This window comes from Acromyrmex echinatior, chromosome 3 (genome assembly GCF_024713525.1).
Source record: "Acromyrmex echinatior isolate Ae372 chromosome 3, ASM2471352v2, whole genome shotgun sequence".
NCBI lineage: Eukaryota > Metazoa > Arthropoda > Insecta > Hymenoptera > Formicidae > Acromyrmex > Acromyrmex echinatior.
The window spans coordinates 2,331,548-2,350,740 of record NC_141854.1 but is presented as its reverse complement, the minus strand read 5'-3'; the positions used below and the strand labels follow the sequence as shown (position 1 = coordinate 2,350,740).

The window sequence follows — 19,193 nt, the reverse complement described above, 5'->3', positions numbered from 1 at the left end:
CGGAAATAAGCTAGACCTTTACATCGCTATTGTCGTTAAATATGCTTAATAAATTTTGCTAAAAAACAAATTTGAAAATTTTCAAAAATTGAGGAATGTAGGGGGATTTAAAAAAATATAAGTAAAGTGTTATAAAGTACATTAAAACTTTTATTTGAAACTTTTTTTTATATCTTTTATCGATTCGATGGTATTAACTCAGAAATATAAAAACCGTTTCTTTTTCCAAGAGGATGTTTCACCCCCTTAGCACATACAAAAAAATATGTGCCTCTTACTTCGACTTAAATTACAACATACTCAAAGCTTATCAAAATCGGAGTGTAACACTTGCATAGATTTACTTGTTATTTTAGTAATTCCTTTTATTATTATTTGCAGAAATTATAACATATGGAGCAGTGGTCTGCCTCACAAGGTAATAAGCAGAATTAACAATGAAAATATTATAGATATAATATATATAATATTTTTTACAAAAATCGTTTTTTGGTGTATATAATAAGATATTATAAGGAATTTGTAGATTATTTTGATAATTTTTTATATGAGATTTTATAATATTACTTTTACATTCGCTGATAAATTTTTTATTTTAACTTTTAATACACTTATATGGCATTTCTCTTTCGCATTTTTACTAGATTATCGTAAATATATACAATGTCAAAATAAGAAATGGAAAATTGAATCGTCCGCAGCACGCACGCCGTTTGTTTCTCCGATAATCGCAACTAAAGTACGAAGAACGGAAAGCTCTGTCATATTATTCCTGAAGCGATATTTTCATAGTATTATGACGAAAGAAAATAAGCGGAACGAATATATATATATATGAAAAAAAAACGAAATGCTGCATTAGCACTGGTATCCTAATATCGCGAGGGAGTTTTGCGAAATTTTATTTGGAAGTATTATTCAAACCACTATACATCAATTGTAGAAAATTGTCCTTTGTCTTTTTCTATTTCTTTATTGAATAAAATATATATGTATTATCTAATGTATTATATATATATATATATATATATATATATATATATATATATATATACGCAAGTGTACATATATATATATATATATATATATATATCCATGTATCCGATTGTGACAATCGACTTCACGAAATTAGGACACCGATCGCTCCTAGCTCAATTTGTGAGAAAAAAATGCAGGAAGAGAGAGTAAAGAAAATTGGCGGTTGATGCCAGTCGAAATGTTATTCGTATCTTGGAAAATGCTCCTTGTATACGCGTGTAATGTATTATTGCGCGCACGTTCTGCTGACGTGATCGTTTCATCTTGCCTCTCCATAGAAGATATTGTAAACACGCGCTAATATTGCCTGACAAGTTCGTGGCCACGAGAACAATCTGGAAGATGTCTTGGTTTTTTTTTTAGAAGCTGTAGCTTAACTGTATTCTTTCTTAATTTCTTTGCAATTCTATCCAAATCTTGCACAAAGAAATATACTTTAAAACCGATTTCCTGGATTACTTAATTTAATTTTAACTTTTTTTTAGATTTTTGTTAAGCTTAAGGGGATTATTGCTATTACCGATAAAACTAGCGTTTTTGACGTTTTTGTTCCTAACGAATTTCTAGTGATTTCACAGAATAAAAATTCCTTTTCTATGATTACAATGTACATGCTAATGTACTTGTTGCTGTATTTTGTGTTTAAAACTAGAAAAATAAATTATAGGTTTCTTTATCCTCAGCGTTAGTTGCCATACTATTATAAAGATGGATAAAGAAATCTGTAATTTTTTATTTTTTCCAACTTTGGACACGAAATTTATCAGTGATAAGTACATTAGCATGAACATTTTAATCATGGAAAAAGAATTTTTATTCTGTGAAACTATTACGAAGAAATTCGACAAGAATAAAAACGTCAAAAACATTAGTTTTATCGGTATACAAGCGATTTCAGCGTCCCCTAAAAAACAAAATAACTATTGAAATAACTATTGATATAAATAACGAAAAACGATCCTAAATCGAGCTAATGACAAATATTTAATATCTGAAATATAATACTTCTTTCTATCATGAGTTAAAAACTGTATGCATCAAAATATATAAATTTATTGTCACTAAATCTATCTTTAAATTCTTTTCAGAATTCAATATTAATATATATACATTTTTATTAATAATGTCACGTTGACATGAAAATATAATTATGATGGTAATTATTATAAATCATAAAAATAACAATATATAACATTCAGGCTGGGTTGTTCGACCTTTCAATAAACTTCAATTCACTATCTTATTCTTTTACTTTCTCATACTTTTACTCTTTTACTCTTTTATTTATCTAATTAGTAAAAAATTACCACATAGTTTATCTTAAGATGGAACAATCGTCTCTCAGTCAATTAAATAAACTAATTTCTTGATATGCGATAAATTTTGTGACAGTTAATTGTGATAATCAATATTTTTTTCCTCTCTTCCTATTCTTCAACCCGTGACCACGAGCCGTACGTTCCAGAAATCAACACAAATTACAACACAGACCTTGGGCCTATTCGCCTAGGGATATTTGTCCATACTATAAGACTTAACTAAACGATGAAATACTTTATACAGTAAACATTGTATATTATTTGACATTAAGAAACGTTAGGTGTAACGGTTCCTGTATTCCCCGGACATCATCGTACGCTTGTCTCTCTGCTCAATTGGACAATCACGTGCGCGTGATAAGCTGTACTGAAAGAAAAAAATCCATTGTACACCTTGTGACCACTGATGGACAAGATACCATTAGTGAACTGAATTCGCTTATGATTGATTCGCTTGCCATGTCAGTTAGCTTCATTCGAATGAAGAAATTGGGCATTATGGGATGAGCACTGTCGCTCTGATGGAACTTAATCTTTCTTCGAAAATGAATCCACATAGATTTCCTGTCTTATACTATATTATCCAGTAACAAAAAAAGTAAATTTAGCTTTTTTTAGCTACGCTTACTTTTTACATTTTCAAAGAAATTGTATGTACATTCAAATTTCGAAGAAAAGAAGAATGAAAGAAAAGAATAAGAATATTATATATATATAAAATATAAAAAATGCAATTGAAAAGATCAATAAAAGAATAATCTGTACTTGTTAATAACATTAATGGATATATCTCTTATACTAAAAAACGTAAAAAAAATAGAATATCAATAGCAATTCATATTGACGCAATACTACATTTTGCAATTATCCGAAATGTGTATAATTATATGGATTCGCTGCTATAATTTATATTGCCATCAATAACATTTTTCAATAATTTAAGATATCAATAGATTTCACTAACAAAGTACAGAATGGACTTGATCTTTTCTTTGGCAGATCTGCCATCGAATTAGCATTGTGCAATATGAACGTACATATGTGAAAGTGGTATGTTGCTCGCTCTGTTCTTTGTCTTCTTTTTTCTATCTTTTTTCAATTATATATTCTTATTGTCTTCTCTCTTGTTATTGTTAACTCGTAAAATTGTTGCGTACTGTTTGCTAAGAAATTTTTTGTGTCATGTCCTATTTATTGTCAGTCTGATGTATACATATATGGTGGCAGAATAAGTATCGACCGTGAGAAAAAATTTTGAGTTTTGAAAGCGACCGAGTTTAATCTCTTGTAGATTTTATACATGTAATAAATATAAATACTGTATGCATATCTCTAATAATACACTTTATCCGGGATACATCCTGAGAATATCCTTAGGATGTTCAAAGGACATACAGATGTCCTCAGGACGTCCCCTGGAGGTCTGTGTTGTTAGGGATAATATAATATAATTATATTAATTATATATGGATATTATATTAATATATATATTATATATATATATATATGTATATTATGTATATTTTTTTACAGGGTTTCCATGAATCAGCGTTGTTTCTTTCGTTCACGAATCCTTTGTAAGCCATATAGAATATAGACTGGCATTCATAGTTGATTCTTATAAGACCGTTTATTAAGACCGTCTTAAGTTTAATCTTGAGGCGTCACAAATGAATCAGAAGGTTGCATTAACAACTTAAGACATTACTTAAGACGGTCTTGAAATAAGAATTATCCTCATTAATAATTAGTTTTGTATTTAATAATTTCGGTGATTGAAACTATCATACAGATGTGGAAAAAGTAAAACGAGCTTACTTTTTAAATACTTAACTTCAGATAATTTTCCTTAAATTTGAAGCTTTAATGTTCAATTATTAATATATTATAATTGTTAAAATCATATCTAATTACTAAAACAAAATTTATAAAATTTAACTTATTTAATCTTGAAAATATTTCATTTAATTATAAAATTAAGTAGTTGCGAATATAAAAAAGTTTGAAAATATAATAAAGTAGAATTTGATTTGAAAAAAGTAAGTATTTCTTTAAAAGTTCAAGTTAAAAGATTCGGAGAACAAAAGGAGCCACGATCATTCCGGGAGATATAGAGTGTGTTCCGAGTTAGACATGAAGCGCATGGTATATTATTTTATCCTTTTTTATTATTTGGTCAACAACAAAGACAAATGATACATCATGCACTTTATGCGTAACTCAGAATGCACCCATACTGTATCTATATTTTATAAAAGAAAAAATGTGCAACACACATCGATGTCTGGGAGTACAGTAGCTGCTTACGGGAGAGCTAAAGCGTTGGATCAGCAAGACTTAGGGCATTATATTACAAAGAGTATTATCATGCCCAACCCTTTAATATTTAAGTGCGAGTGAGAGTCTATCGAGCAAAAGAAAAATAAGGAAAAAAAGAAATCTAATGAAAAAGAAAAAAATATAAGGAAAAACCATGAAAAACCAGTGCACGCCTCTCGTTTGTGGGTTCAACTTTGTGTACATATTGTACGAAAGATTTAATAATATAACTATGTTGAAAGTACTAGTCCTGTCTTTGTATAATTCCGTGTTGAATATTTATTGTGCTCACGACAGTCGCAAACGGCGCCGCCATGATGCTCCTATGATTACGGGGAAGCGAACGAAAATGTGCGCAAAATTTTTTGTATTGATCCATTTCTCGCATTTGCCGGTAATATAGAATACAAATTTAGCACGTGCATTATAAACAGCGAACGTCTTCATAATGAAAATAACCGCATTCAACAGAATGCGGTTTATGTTTTGCAAATGTTGGAAGTTTTCTTCGCTGACAAGATTGTTCTTCAGGATCTAAAAAGTATGATCCAGTCATCACAAAAAAACTTTCAACAATTACAAAATAAACATTCTATTGATTAAAACCGATGTGCATTACTTAGGGTAATGCCGATTGTGCCACCTTTGGTAAATTTTAACTATTGGGTAAGTAGCAAGATTATCCAATCACATGCAAGGATTGCCAGATTTACTTAATAGGTAAATCTAGTTTGGTAAAATATACCAAAAGGTGGAACAACCGGCCCCCTTAATGCTGAAAGTGCAGTATATACAGGGTGGGCCATCTATTGGTACGTTTTTGAATTTCGTCGTATGGCAACACCGAACGAGCTACAGACCCGAAATTTTGACAGTTTATTAGTCATACCGTCCGCGGCACGAAACAACATGTTTTCTCTTGAAGAGCGTTTTGAAATTTTAAAAACTTATTTTCAAAGTCAGTGCTGTGTCGCCGAAACTGTACGAATTTTGAAAAGAAATATGGGTCGTGATAGAGCACCCACCGAAGGAGCTATACGCAAATTGGTGAGGAAAGTTCGTGAGAAAGGGATGTTAGTGGATGACATTATATTACGACTGTTTTGAGTGAAATTGGCGCCGAGGTAGTCCAAAATGTCATTAATAATTGGGGTGACCGAATGGCATACTGTAAGGCCAGTAGAGGGAGCCACATGAACGAAATCGTTTTTCATTCTTGACGCGGATACTTTTAGCTTCACAACAAAAAAAAAATTAATAAAAAATATCAATGTATGCTCATTTGATCGCATTTTTAAAAACGTACCAATAGATGGCCCACCCTGTATATATATATATATATATATATATATATATATATATATATAAAATAATCCCACAATAGCGTACGTCTTCCAAAGCCACTCATACTGCGAGCTTTCCAACAAGAGATACAAATGACACAGTGTAATACAGTGAATCCTTGTTGTTCGCCAATACCTAGATAGCCAAATATAGTATATTCGCCGACATGTTACTGAAAACGTTACAGCAATCAATTTCGATAAACTCAGGACAAGGTGAGACAGCGTTGTGTTCGTCGCGTTGAACATAATGGAATTCGAATTCTTATGATGGCAACCCAGTCAGAAATGATAATGAAATCGATATCGATTCGATGTCGATTCCATAATCATTTCTGACTGGGAAATTGATAGCAACGAATATCCTCGACAACAACTCGTTTTGTCAGCATTTTGTTAAACAAGCTGCAATTAAAAAACTTCGTAGCTTGAAGACATTTGCAACAACGGATGGAAATCATCGTATAGGATGTCCAGTAAGTTTTGACGAAGCACTCATGTATTGATAGAACCGACTAAACTCGATAAGTTCTCTATCATTTTGCAATTTTCGTAATAATAGTTAACATATTAATTACTAAATATCATTGAATATTGGTATTCAATAACTTTTTGCTCAAATATTATCAACTTTACAGAAAAACAGCGAGAAACAAAAATTGTTTATTTTCTTCTCATAAAATTTTGAGAATTTTTTCAGAATTTTTTAGAATTTTTTAATACTGTATTTTCTCATATTGGTAAAAATAGTTACCAATAAGAAAATGCAGTACTAAGAAGTTGATAAAAAATTCTGAAAAAATTCTTAGAATTCTATGAGAAGAAAATAAAAAATTCTTGTCTCTTGCAGTCTTTCTGTAAAATTGATAGTATTTGAGAAAAAAATTATTGAAAGCCATATTCAGCAATTTTGAGTAATTAATATCTTGTTAACCGTTGCAAAAATTGCAAAATGGTAGAGAACTTTTCGACTCAGTTTAGTCCGTTCTATTTATCACGAGAGCTTTGTCAAAACTTACCGGATATACTGTATATGTTCTGTTGCTGTCATGTTTTCATCATAATGCTTAAAATGAAATAATTAATTATTCGTTGTTAACATGTTGCTGTCATATTGCCAACAACATAATGTACCACCATTGTTTACACTTGCTCTAGAAATTTCAACAACTGATGATTACGTGTATAAGCAATCATGTTGTATTCATAATGTATCCTATTTTAATGTACAGCAAATATATAACAACATATAGTTTGCACAGTATGCTATTATATCACACTTGGTTATCTGGGTGTTAAACAATGAGATGAAACACAGTGATGAAATGATCACTGTGTTTCTTACACAGTGTCGCTTGTTGGAAAACTCCTTGAAAAATCTTTAAACAATACTTAATAAATCTTCGGAAAATATTTAATTTTGAATTAAATTAAAGTTTTCAATATTTGTAACTAAAGCATCTCTCTAAAAGTAAAACTGATTGAAATTTGTCTTACGGATAAGTTTATTGTCTTTTTTTTTCTATTTCTGCAGTCAGATTACGTAGATCTAAAGCAATATCCCGATTGGCTCATCGGCTTAAATTTATTATATTCGGCTTTACTTAAGATTATTGCTACAGAAATTTTGTCTAGTTTCTGTCGGTAGCTCTTAGCACGCTAACTATCATTGTAAACATTCTAAATACGGATTCTTAATTTATTTAACTTAACAGCTGAAAATGATATGCAACGTCGCGGATTCATTCTCAGATCTGTCATTGTTCCATGTAGATCACTTCAGTCTTGGTGCTACATAATCTAGGCCGGAATCCATAGTCTGTTTTTAATCAAGCAATGTCTTAAGATGCTAATACGACTGTCTGATTGGTTCATGATATCTCAAACACTAGCTTAAGACCATCTCGAATTTTGAGCAACGTCTATGGATTCCGCCCTTAGTGTATTGTACTGTATTGTAGCATTTAATTAATGCCGACACGACATTTAAATTCTTAGCATAAATTTAATTTTATATAACATTTAATATTTAATTATATTTATGAATTAAATATTCATTTACGTAAATTCCTTTTTTTTTTAATTTCTTATCCTGTTTTTGTATGGAAAATTTATATATTGAACACATATCTTCTTTTACTTCCTTTTGATCGGAGTAAAGAAATCGGCGCGCGTCCCTTGCTTCGATTACATCGAAAGAGTAGCACAAGAAGAAATGCAAACGTTTAACCCAGAAACGATGGTAACAAAGGAGATAAGGAAAATACGATAAGCACCGGATTGGCGAGAGAGAGAGAGAGAGAGAGAGTACGTGCGTGCGTGCGTGCGTGTGTGAATGGAAAAAAGAAAGAAAGAAAGAGATACTTTATCAATGAGTGAGTCAAAAGTTACCATATTTCTACCTACGTTTAGGAAGAAGTACATTTTTATTATCTCGTTTATCTTCGATTATATTCCTTTTGTAATTGAGATTTCAGCGCCATTGCGTGAATCGCTGCTCTGTCGGAAACTGTGTACCGCCCTTTACGATATCGATGTCTATTATATAGTAATTTTCTTCAATATACATATATTGTGTGTCTCGCTGCTAATTTTTTTTTCTGCAATGCAGTGAAAAGAATGTCGATAAAAAAGTCAATTACGTTATGCATTATGTTTATAAAAATTGTGATGAAGAGTGTGAGGGCTATCACACACAAAATGACATATTTTTAGCAGAGAAAATTAATCAGTTAGCGCTTAATGGTTCTTTAATATGATTAATTCTTGTTTTTAATTCTTCACTGAATCTAAGTGTAGGGAGAATCACTAATCATATTAAAGAATCACTAAGCGTCAACTGATTAATTTTTGCTAAACGTAGTTCATAAACTGCACAACTATAACATAAAGTTGCTAAATCAATAAAAACGCCACATCGATTTACATAAATTCATTGGTAGCAGTTTAGCGGCCTTAAAGGTATATCCACACAAATTTGCATAGTCTCTGCATAACGTAAAAAAAATTAAGCTTACATGCGACTTTATAAGAGAAATGCGATTGGATAATTTTCTGTATGCATATGTTTATGTGACTATGCAAGTTTGTGTAGATATATCCTAATTATAGTTATGCAGCTTATGTTAATAGAGAGTTTTTGCAATACCATTTTCAACAGATACGGTGAATGCTAAAGTCATATTATCTTTTTCTTAACGACTAATTAAAAAAAGGATAACGTGATTTTAGTGTTCACCGTATCTGGATCCATGTTATTGCAAAAACTCCCTATTTTGTGTATAATGGCCCTTATCAGCTTTCTACAACCAGTATTCATAGTTGGATTTTATATTTAAGACCGTCTTAAGTACAGTCTTAAGTACAGTCTTAAGGTGAACCAATCAAAGAGCCGTATTAGCATTTTAAGACATTACTTAGAACAGTCTTAAAATAAGAATGGACTATGAATACCATCCTACAAGATATTAGGGAATTTTTACAATAACATGAATCCAGATACGGTGAATGCTAAAGTCATGTTATTCTTTTCTTAATTAGTTATTAAGAAAAAGATAACCTGACAAAACGTATGTAGATAACGTATTGTAAAAACTCTCTAATATCTAATAGGCTTTCTACAATAAGCTATTTATTAAGTTTTAAATCTTAAATCATAGGATAGTTAACTAATCACAGTCGAATACGAAGAGAATAATCGATTATGATTAGTCAATTTCTTATAGCTTAAGACTTAAAGCTTGAAGCAGGAAATGACTTAATTATTGTAGAAAGACTATTATGACTCCCACAGACAGAATGGTAATGTTTGCGCAGCAAAGTTATGGCTTCTGCACATTAGACGCGGAAACGCTTGCCATGCGGCAAAATGTGATGCGATTCCTGGTGAAAATTTTTCTCAGAATTTTTCAGAAAATCTACATCTTGTTTCAGAATTTTTCATATATATTATGAAATATCGTAAGATTTCTAAAATTTTTTGTAAGTATAATTTCTGATGAAATGTTTTAAAATCTAAAAAATTTTTAAATATTTTTTTTTAATTATAGGATGAGAAATTTTAGAATATTTCACAATTCACTTATATAAACAATTCTGAGAGAAGATGTAAACTTTCCGAGTATTTCTGAAAAATATTCCAATTCGTATAAAAATTATAAGAAAAGTTTTCATCAGGGGTAGCCAATAAGCTTCTAACATATTCATCGATTATTGCGTCGCATTTTGCCACGCGATAAGCGTTTCAACGTCCAGTGTGCAAAAATCATTAGCGCCCTAGTCAATCATTCTTTCACTTTTATGGAAAAGCGATAAATTGATTGGCTCTCGCGCCAATTTCCATCGCGTGGCAAGCATTGCTGCATTCTGTATACAAGAGTCATTAGTAACTATGTTTACGCGGACACTCAGGTCACTTGATGCTACAAATATTTAAAAACATTTTTTGATTAGTCAATCAGTAAAATTCTTTTTTCCGATTGGTTAATCAAAAGTTTCGAAGCATTTGTAGCATTAAGTGGACCGCAACTTTAATCGGATTTAATAACATCCATAGTTAAAAACTGACCAATCACAGTCTTTCCATTCATCAGAGGAATAGCTATGATTGGTCAGTTTCATAACTACGGATGTTATTAAATCCGATTAAAGGTATCTGTGTAAATGTAATTCCGCCTCTGTTTTCCGTAGACAAAACGTCATACAAGTCTTTTTAAACAAGCACCTCGCAATGTATTATATATAGATTTAATCGTAAATATATAATACAAGTAATTAAAAGACTGATGAAGGTCGCTGATTTCGATACATTGATAAAATCATGTTACTCGATGAATTAGATCAGTTAATTGTAATAACGTTTAACTTTAATTTTTTTAACATCTTCGGCTTCTTTGTTGCATGAAAAAAATTTCGCACATATACAACGAAAGTTAGTGCATTTGTTGATATTCGAGTTTCATTGCGAGATTATGATTTCAAAGATAACGTAATATGATTTAGAATATAATAAAAATTATTATAATCGTGATATATAATCGCAATTCATAAGGTTAAAAATTATTACAAACAGTTAGATGCGCATATGTAACTGAAAAAAAGAATTTATAACTTCGGTAGAATAAACAAATACATCATTAGCCATAATTCTATTTGATCGAGTTTTTGGTTTCAGACAAAGCAGGCCGAATTTCACGCGTGGCGCGTGAACGCCCCTGTATTTTTATGAATAAATAAGATATTTAAAGAAAAAAAAGAAGTAAATTTGAAGTCTGTTTGGAAATGCCTTTCATAGGGATTATAAATGTAGATAATATATTATACATATTGAACATAAATACACTATATTATTATATATAAATATATATATATATATATATATATATAGTAAGGAGTAAATAGAATTATTATATATATATGATGAAAATAATATTATTACGAGTAAATAAACTGATTAAAGATTAATAAAAAAACTTGTGCACTATTTAATTGTATAATATACCTTTTCTTCTGTACAATTCCTTCCTTATCTCATGCTTATTATACTTGGTCTCGCTATCACAATATATCGGGAATATAATAAATGCTAACGGATACGATTTTTTGCGTATTTTTATTACAGACGTTCTTCATTACATTAACATAACAAAGTCTATACTTTCAAGGTACATGATGATCGTTTTAAAATGATGTCTACCTGTGAGATCTTTAAGGATTATGCGCAGTGTTCAAGCTCCTGCACGGAGCATATTAAGCTAAATTAGTCTTCATTATTTTATTTTATTTTGCAAGTTGTCTTTATTTATTCTTTCTCTCGCGAGCTTACCGATTATTTATCGAGTCGTCGCAAGCGCTTGGACACTTCGATAAGATTAAAGCGATCACAGACAGAGGCATTCTGGTGGACGAAACGCCGCGAACACCCCGATAGTAAATACAGAGGCTAATACTTTATTTTAAAGAACTTCTATGTTATGCTATCATATGTAGGGCGTTCCCGTCGTTACACCTATTTCACGACTCGGAGGCTGCAAATGTAGTGAGTCGAGTTTGTAACGCAAGCTCCGTGTCCCCGATTCGTTCTAGATGCGCTCATTTACCTAATGTAATACGTTACTCGTGTAAAGTGTCGTACAATTGTTACGTTATAATAATTGTAGTACAAATAGGGAATATCTCGCGCACGTGATGTAAAAATGTAAGAGTAGACCTAAAAAGTAGTAAAATTGTGAAACGTAAACATCGTAGAAAAGTTTGAAAAATTAAAATTTTGTTTTTCAAATAGTAGCGGAAGATTTATGGATTAAAAAAAGAGTAATAAAAATTTCCTCATACGCATTCTCAGGTCTTAAGCTCTGGTGTATGATTCGTCGTCCTTATGTTAGTTCGTCTATGATTATCTGTCAATAAGAAAGCAATTATATTTCTAGTAGACCGTCGTGTTATAGTCCTGAAGGCACTGTTCAAAAGTTTATTGTATTTCTTGGATTATAACGGGTTCTCACAAAACTTCTTCGAATGATGCGACAAGGAGAGTCGTTATAAACATCGACATGACATTGCACCTTCGGTCTATATCACAAAATTCAAAATAGAGTAGTCTCAACTTGACAACCTATGTCACAATGCCAATGCCAATATATTTGTTAGGTCTGTGATCGGTTAGGAATTATCGTGAGCTAGCAAAAATCGATGGTCAGAATTCAGGCTTACGATACGCAATGGCCGGTGCATTTCCATTTATTATTACAATTATGTCATATCAATATCGTATCATTATATTACACAAACGCTTATTAATTTAGAGGCACATTGCTAAGGGTCTCGGTTCTTTTCTCTTTTTAAGTTGCTCCCTACATTAATGAACTTATAACAATTAGCTAATTACGATTATTTAATACGACAGCGATTTGGCATACGATATTGGAAATTGTACAAAGATTCAGAAAATGCAATAGTTTTTTGAAAATATTGCTTTGTACATATATGTATATAGAGAAGTGAAGTGACAAACGAATGGTGGATCTTTTTTTTTTTGAAAAAAATATCAATATGTGTCAAGATAGTTTAGCGATAATATTTGAGCTTAAAATTTCTTAAAATTAAGCGTAAAAAATGTGCTAAAAATCTTGTGCTAAAAATAATAAGAAAATTCTCTCTATATATATAGATGCTATAACGATTTCGCTATCGGATTTCCTTATCTAAACAGGAAAACTTTGGCTACTGCTACACGCTATTTGTACTTCGGCGAAAAAGGGCCGAATTTACGATTTTTACTAAGAACACTGATTGCGCATTTAAAAAAAAAAGAACAGCACACACACAGTACCTAAATCAGCAACAGATCACTTATATGTTTAGGAAGACCTTAACAGTACTATATATATGCTCACGCTTTAATAAACCTGAATTCTACGCACGATTGTAATGTCAGAGAAGCATTCATTGTACTCAGAGAGTGTATTTCTTATCGGAATGTGTGAACGTGTATTTCTTTTTTTTTTTTCCTTTTTATTTATATACAGCACTGGACTATTCGCATTATTCGCGCATAAATTATTTAAAAGGTTTTAGTTTTTTGAACATTTAAGTCCAGAATGCTGCTCTGAGATATGAATGCTCTACAGAATGTACATAGTAGACAGCAAAAGCGTCTAGACCACAGAATATTCACATTTGCTCTAATGCAAAATATCATTTTCTTTTTTTCTCGAGCCACAAAAAACAGGCTGATGCAATGGCAGATACTATGTATTAATATATAAAAGTTAGCTTTACAATATGTAAAACCTGATAAAGTTCTTAAAAAATCTAAAGAACATTCCCTGAATAAGAGTAATCACACCATAATTCAGTCCTCTAAATATCATACTTCGATCGTAGAATGCATGAAACAATTTCTTTCAAAGGAATTAAAATTTTCTAGAGTATAATCGGTTTGTGATATATTTTCACTAATGTATGGTTCCGTCATGGTACCAGCCTGGATCTGGTCAATCAAATCATGTAATTCCGTAAAGTCTAGACACAGACATTTCTCTTCTGTATCCGTACAAATGAGCCGCTAAGATAGATCACAAAAAGTACGGAGTGGGCGTTAGAGGTGGAATTACTCTCTCGGAATCAGGCACTGCCTGGAACAGCACGGGTGTTCTTTGATCTACTGTTGTGAATTGCATGATACTAGCTATGTTACCACATCGATAACAATAATTTGGGGCTGACCACACTGTGACAAGTTTGTCATTAAACATGTACCTATAACCTACAAGAATGTACATTATCAGTATATATTTTCAAAGAATTACTTCAAATTGTAAAATATTAATTTAAATATTTGTATTAAGCAAAGATATACCTTCCTGAACTAGTTGATGTGCTCTACAGATGAGTTTAAGATCATTCACTTCCATGAACATATAAGTCACTTTACTGCCAAATAACCAACCTGCGCCACGTGGACTTACTGTCCATGTTTCTACATCCTCTGGATCAGACCAAACCAAATCACAGAAAGCACCTGTAATTAAACAAAGAAGTTTAATTATTATAATATATTATACATTATATGTTATTATCTGGCAATAATACAATATATCCAAGTAACATAATTTTTATTTTACACTGAAATATTACATGTTACACATTTAATACATACCTTTGTGTGGAATCTCTTGATTCCTTTCGATCGTTCTAATTTGATCTAATGTTCTAATAGCCGGAGACAATCCACCATGTACACAAAGAACCTGTTCATCAATTAACTAAAACAGAATTTTATTCAAGTATAATAAAATATAAAAAATTGTAATTTTTAAAAGATCTTTTATATAAATACTCACGGCAGCAACTGTGAGCAAGTCAAATACCCTACAACAGTACTTCCAAGCATTAGCATTGCCGTACTTGTTTTGACATTCATCTAGAATAGACAACAAAGAAAATAATGTATGCAATCAAAGTTTTGTTATGTATAAATACAAACAAGTCACCAAAAAAGAAAATAACATTGTATGCTTACCATAAAATCCATAAACATGCGTGATTTGTCTAGATTCATGATTACCACGTAGTAACGTTATTCTGTCAGACCATTTAGCTTTAAGTGTAAGCAGACGAGTAAACGTTTCTAAGCTGTAGTAGCCCCGATCGACAAAATCTCCCAGGAATATATAATTTGTATCTGGTACGGGGCCACCATTGCGAAACAGTTCCTCTAAATCATAAAACTGCAATAGCACAAGATAAATAATCTGAAGTATATTTACATCATAACTGTACAAATAATTATTAGTATAGTTATAAAATATAAAGATCAAGAGTGATCATAAGACAAATATATCTGAAGACACAGTAGTGTTTCGGCACAAGCAAGCGCAGCGACACAATTATGTTCCTTTTAACAATAAATGGATGAATATGGTATCTGTTGTGACGCTAATTCGGAAGATTAAAATCTTAAAATTTTGTCGATTCCGTAGCGATAATGCAAACGATGATGCTCCGATTTTGAGGTTAAGGTATATATCCGGAACTTACCTGACCATGTATATCGCCGCATACTGTCACCGGAGTAGATACAGGCTGGATGTTTGACTCCTCCAGTAATAAATCACATACCACGTCACAGAGTTTCTGTCGACAACGATAAAAGTTAACACAATAAGTAACTCAGGAGGGGCAAAACGCGTAAGCTGCGTAGGTGAATAATTTAATCAGCGGTTATGTGTTCGCGCGGCCGTTATCGCGCAGAAAACGACCGGCACACATCGTATAAGTATAATTTACCTTGAGATCATTCTCTGGCAAGTATTTGCATTCTTTCGCGATATCTATCCATTTATCAATGTCTGACATTTTGAAATCACACAGTAGGAAAATACCAATACTGATCGCGCCCTCATAGAGCTACGTCGTCTCCGTATGCGTCCAATGAAGCTGGATCTTAGGGTAAAATCACACGATGCGGAATAGGACTGTGGAATAGAGAATGCGTCATTGGTTGCGTTTAGCAGAACGTTTATTCTGGAACTGTTTTTTTTTCGCGCTGATTGGATCCGTTATGCTTTTCAAGAGGAATAATTCCGTCTCAGCAGAGAATCATAAAGGCGCGTTCACACCTTGACGGAAAAGCGGAAAAGCAGCAACCAATTAGAACTCTAGTTGATAGTCTACAATTCGGCTTTTTGTAAAACACAGCGTTACATTATGGGTGCATTCGGAGAGACACCATTCACTATGGACGCAAACGCTACCAACATTGTTCGTGGAGCCAATAGCGCGATAGCGTTAGCAAATTCCATGAACGATCCTAGCGTAGCGTTGGTAGTATTTAATTAGAGAGATTTATTCGTCGAAGTTAAGTTAATGTAGGAGATTTTGTTTTTAATCATTGACCAAACTTTTCTTTACAATTTAAATTTTTAGAGTTTTGTAAAGTATATGTAACGTAAATTTTTAATTTTTCATAGTGAATAACAGAACGCAATCTCAATTGCAATTTCTATGATGGCTTGCCGGAGTGAACAACGTAAATAAAAAAATTAATAATTACACTAAGTAAATTAATCAAATAAAAGGAAGAATCCTTAAGCATCCGTCATCAATTTAAGAAGAAGCGTATCTACATGTAATAAGGATTTTAAGCATCTGCAGTGGAAATCAAATACACAAGTTGAACTCTGCAGAAACTTTGAAAAGTTAAAGATGATGCAAAAGCAAGAATTACGTTCACTCCAGCCTAGTGACAAGCCATCAATTGCAGAAATTGAAATTGAGATTACATTTGCTATGATAAAATTTGAAATTCACACGTTACATATATACGTTTACTCTACGAAATTCTAAAGAGAGAAAAATTTGGTGCCACTCAAAAACAAAATTCCCTCAAACATTAATTTAACCTTGACGAATGAGAAACGCTAGCAACGCTAGTCGCTCACAGGTCTATAAACGTTAATGCTACCAATACACTATCATGGAAGGAATAACATTGATAGCGTGCAGTTGTGACGTAACACGCTACCATTAGTGACGTCATGATCGTATTTATTAGCGCTATTTATAGCTCCGCGAATAGTTTGTAGCGCTAAATAGCGTTTTTCCGAACGCACCCTATGTCACCTGTGTACGTTGGAAAACAACTTTACGCTCAATATCTCGTTTCGCAAAGCAGTTCCGAACTTTTTTCTACAGTCTTTCATTTTATGCAAAAATGCAACGAATAAGCATAATTTCATCGAAATCGGACGTGAACAAGCCCTTCTCGATAAGAATTACCCTCAGAGTGCAAACCCATACAGCGGAATAGCGGAACATGGAACGAGAGCAGAATCAATCATGAGCAGTTCCGCAGTTTTCGTTACGCGGTTTCGAATCCCTTCATCTCCATGGAGCGCAATGAGCGTAAGCGGAATCAACAGCAAGTCCATAAACAACATTTAAATATTGTATTTGTCATTCATTTTTTATTATCATGTATCTAAGTACAGAATTAAATGTATTTTTTATTGAAAATAATGATTAAAGATGTTAAAATTTATTAAATTAGTTTTAATGTGATTGTAATCTTTATGAAATAACGATTTATGATTGGTTGCGCAAAGCCTGCGATGCGCTCATTAGACTATATAGGTATTGGAGGTTCACGTTTCAACGTAACAAAACTGGCGAAATAACAACGTGATGAGTACAGAGATAAATTATTAGATAATTATTCAGAAAACGCTTCTCACTTTAATTTCAATGAAGTCATGCTCATTTGACGCGTTTTTGCAAAAATTGAAAGAATCTAGCAGTTAAATGTGTCCCGCGAAGTGAGATAATCGTCAAAGTTGACGACTATTTAGGTTAGAAAATCTGTTATAGCCACGAAACACTGCGATGCGAACATACGCTGCAGTCACATAATATCGCGTTAAATGAGCATAATTTCATTGAAAATGAAGGAGAGGAGCGCCTTCTGGACCTTATTACCTAATAATTTATCTCTGTACTCACCACGATATTATTCCGCCAGTTTTGTTACGTTGAAATGTGAACCCTCAATACCTATATAGCGTAATGAGCGCATCACAGACTTTGCGCAATCAATCATAAATCGTTATTTCATAAAGGTTACAATCACATTAAGACTAATTTTATAAATTTTAACATCTTTAATCATTATTTTCAATGAAAAATATATTTAATTCTAGACTTAGACACATGATAATAAAAAATGAATGACAAATACAATTAACGTAATTTTAAACGTCATTTATGGACTTGCTGTTGATTCCGCTTACGCTCATTGGAAATGAAGAGATTCGAAACCGCGTAACGAAACTGCGGAACGCTCGTGATTGGTTCTGCTCTCGTTCCGTGTTCCGCTATTCCGCTGCATGGGTTTGCATCCTCATTTTATCTCTGCAGAGAGAAACCTGAAAGAGGACGTGACGGCCCAAACCTGTAACCGCAAAATGCTTGTAGTTACGTTGTGAATGCTGTGCCCAATGTGGCGCCGAGCGTGTCTGGGCGCTGGCGATGGCTAATTAATGGCGAAGGAAAATTGGTGAAAAATCACTAAGTTTGCAAAGAAATGTTACTTATTGATTCTGACTTATATGTCCATGAAGCGGTTTAATATAAACTTAAATGAATATTTAGAATGTACAGATTAAAAGAGTAGAAATGTAATTGCGTGCGTATGATGGCTGGGATATCGATATCGCATTACTAGGTTAGAATGTGAGAAACTCAAAAATCTACAACATAACCGTTTATCTGACGACGCGAGCAATTATCTAACGACATGAGCAGTAACTGATGTCGATCTCGCAATGAACATAAAATGATTATCAATCTTACCGAGCACTAATTAAAATCTACCGCTGAGGCTTAAAAGGCCCGCATGCAGAACGCCATGACACGAGAGAGAGAGAGAGAGAAAGGGGAGGAGAGAGAGAGATAGAGAGAGAGAGAGAGAGGAAAACCGGGAAAAAGAAATGACTCGAGCGCCTCAACTAATGTTTGCAACGTCACAATACTCCCCTCCCAGTAAACGTTAAGAAAAAAAATACTGACCAAATTATCACTAGAACGAAAATAACAGAAAATAAAATTAAATAAAATACATCATAAAAACAAAACATGGTTATATATTTAAAATATATAAAAAGAAGAGCATAAGAAA

At 32.4% G+C, this 19,193-nt stretch overlaps 2 protein-coding genes across 2 annotated transcripts in view; one reads left to right on the top strand and one right to left on the bottom strand.

Annotated features, from left to right (window-relative positions):
* Hr4 (nuclear hormone receptor 4) overlaps positions 1-833 on the top strand; it is a 213,548-nt gene extending 212,715 nt beyond the window's left edge. The window contains exon 11 of the transcript XR_015544638.1: positions 382-833. The gene's annotated coding sequence lies outside the window, so the exon portion shown is untranslated. The remainder of the gene's footprint in view (positions 1-381) is intronic.
* A 10,778-nt stretch (positions 834-11,611) lies between these two features.
* On the bottom strand, positions 11,612-18,933 carry PpV (Protein phosphatase V). Its single transcript, XM_011058518.2, has 8 exons — positions 18,869-18,933; positions 15,809-15,996; positions 15,560-15,655; positions 15,042-15,249; positions 14,863-14,942; positions 14,679-14,784; positions 14,379-14,540; positions 11,612-14,285 (listed from the first exon to the last, which is right to left on the bottom strand). The coding sequence occupies exons 2-8, from the start codon at positions 15,875-15,877 to the stop codon at positions 14,095-14,097; spliced, it is 912 nt and encodes a 303-aa protein (XP_011056820.1). The 5' UTR covers positions 15,878-15,996; positions 18,869-18,933; the 3' UTR covers positions 11,612-14,094.
* Between the last annotated feature and the right edge of the window lie 260 nt (positions 18,934-19,193).